Source organism: Phytophthora cinnamomi (assembly GCF_018691715.1).
Source record: "Phytophthora cinnamomi strain GKB4 chromosome Unknown Contig99, whole genome shotgun sequence".
In the NCBI taxonomy this organism is placed as follows: Eukaryota; Oomycota; class Peronosporomycetes; order Peronosporales; family Peronosporaceae; genus Phytophthora; species Phytophthora cinnamomi.
This window is the reverse complement of record NW_027151032.1, coordinates 414,355-416,712: the sequence shown is the minus strand read 5'-3', so window position 1 is coordinate 416,712 and position 2,358 is coordinate 414,355. Positions and strand designations below refer to the sequence as shown.

Below are 2,358 nucleotides of genomic sequence, written 5' to 3'. Positions count from 1 at the left end.
CGTCAATCCTGGAATCTCATGGACAGGCAACAACGAAGCCCTCCCGGTCACTCGAAGCTGAACATTTACGCCGCTAGAAGATGCTGGAGAAGAAGCGCACCATCCCCATGTGGTTGTCCGACAGGAGCCACCACATGGTCACGTCCACATCGTCCGGCGAGAACGGGAAGTATCAGACCTCGCTGGTCAGCGTGTGCACTCTGCACCACAGATAATGACGTTGATGGCCTTCTGTCCGAAAAATTACAACGGCGTGGAAGAGCCGATCCGACTAGACATCGGACACGTGTCCTGCAGCTTCTTCAACGGCTTCGACAGCGTGATGACGCACGAGCAGCGGACCAGCGTGGAGCCGTCGGCCAGGACCCAGCACCACTGGGACATAATGACGGCGTGGTAGTACTGGAACATGCGCAGCACCGGCTGGACCGACGTGAGCGACGTAGCCACACTGCAGCGGCCTTCACGGCACAGGTCCACGACCGACTAGATCAAATTGGTCTTGCTCGTGAACAGCGACACCTCCGCATCACTTAGAGCCACGCCGGCGTGGGCGAAGCGAAAATCCCCGCAGTCGTTGCCGCCGTCGCCGCACGGCTCCCGTCTCCATGTGCAGCTTGACGCACTCCACCTTGCAGTCGGGCGTCATGAGGCTGTAGATTTGGATGTGCAGCAGCAGCGTCTTGATCCTCGCCCATGGCCACCAGGTAGTCGAAGGCCACGCCCGTGACCGCCAGCTCCACGTCCTTGCCGTCCTCGACCATGCGCTTGTCCTGCGGCAGCTCGTACTCCTCCTTCGAGTCCACGTCGCGCCACACCAGCTTCTTGTCCTCCATCATCGAGACCATCTCGCCCAGGATCACCAGAGAGCTGCCGGCGATCATGCTACTCGCGCGCGCGATGTAGCAGCGCACATGGCGTTGTCGCCCGTGATCATCGTGCGGATGTCGCCGGCCTTGAGCTTCTCGATGGCGTCGGCCGTGTCGTCCTTCAGCTCGTTGCGGAACAGGATGAGCCCCAGCAGCGACAGACTCTCGCCGACCGCCTCGCGCTTGGCATCGAACGTCTCCACCTGCTCGTGGGTCCACTCTGCAGGCAGTTCGCGGTACGACATGCCCAGCACGTAGCAGCCGTCCTTGACGAGGCGGTCGGCCAACCCAGTTTTCGTTGACACAGCGCACCGCGCTATTGCTTGCATCGTAGCACCTGACGGTGGCCTCGTCCTCTGGCAGCTCGTACTTCATCTGCGTGCCAAACGCGGGCCTCCGACTTTCAGACCTCCAAAAGTCCTTTGAGCACACACACGGTGTGCAGCACACCAACTACCCAAAACGTTTCAGACACTTTTGCATTTTGAACGGTATTTTAGGCGTTTTGCCTATTAGTTCCGAACAGTTCAGAAGTCGTCCAAAACCATCCCTACCAGCACTAAGCGGTTGGCACAACGGTGAGCTGTTCGGAGGCAACCTCACACCCGGATATGCGTCATGCTGACCTCCCACACCTCGGCGCTGCTCGCTCTCTTCCCCCCCCCCCCCCTCCGCGTGCCCCAGATGCCCCCACCACGTCCCCAAGACGGCGGCGCTTCAGCTGGTCCGTGCTCTAGTCCTACAAGGGAACTGGGTGGCTCATGAGCATGGCCTTCCTGGACTCGGGGAACCTCGAGGCGGACCTGCAGAGCGGCGCCTACACGCGCTACCAGCTGCTCTACGTGGTTCTACTCAGCACGTCCTTGGGAGGGCTCTACCAGGTGCTGGCCGCCCGCCTGGGGGCCACTACCGGCCGTCACTTGGCCCAGTTGTGCCGCTCCGTACCCTTTAGCCGTCACTTGCTCGACGCGCTTCATTGCGCAACTGACCTCAAATTACTGTGTCGGCAAAGGAGTTTAGCTTCACACCACTCATTATCTTTAACTTTCTGATTGGCTCTAAAATAATTCATTTAAGCATTTCATTGGATAAGACTTGGGGTTAGAATTTGTATGGGGATCGAATGGGGATCTGTCTCACCCGGATTTTACTGTCGCCCGGATTTATCCGTCGTTGTCTATAGCAGCGCCCGTGTACACCCATCGGACTCCCAACTCGATCAAGCCAGGGCATTTTTGTATACACCTGAGCTGTATAGCCAGAAGGCGATGAAGTCAGATCGCCACGGATGGACGAGCACTTCCGCGACGTGACGCGCGTAATGCAGAGGCTCGAACTTATGTAACCGAACTTACACGCTGTGAACCTACAACACCAAACTTACGAGCTCCTGGAAGACCAGAAGAAAAATGGCGCAATGACACAAGCGATTAAACGGCAAAGTAAACGACCAGCAAGTATCTTAAGAAACGAAGAAATGCATTGATTT

At 57.8% G+C, this 2,358-nt stretch overlaps 2 protein-coding genes across 2 annotated transcripts; both read right to left on the bottom strand.

The window, feature by feature from the left end:
• Window positions 1-243: 243 nt before the first annotated feature.
• On the bottom strand, window positions 244-848 carry IUM83_08440 (P-type ATPase (P-ATPase) Superfamily; the record flags this gene model as incomplete). Its single annotated transcript, XM_067932813.1, has 2 exons — window positions 244-486; window positions 627-848. 2 exons carry the CDS (start codon window positions 846-848, stop codon window positions 244-246), a joined length of 465 nt encoding a protein of 154 aa, XP_067783485.1.
• Window positions 849-880: 32 nt separating this feature from the next.
• Window positions 881-1,198, bottom strand: IUM83_08439 (P-type ATPase (P-ATPase) Superfamily; the record flags this gene model as incomplete). Its single annotated transcript, XM_067932812.1, has 1 exon — window positions 881-1,198. The coding sequence occupies one exon, from the start codon at window positions 1,196-1,198 to the stop codon at window positions 881-883; it is 318 nt and encodes a 105-aa protein (XP_067783436.1).
• Window positions 1,199-2,358: the final 1,160 nt, after the last annotated feature.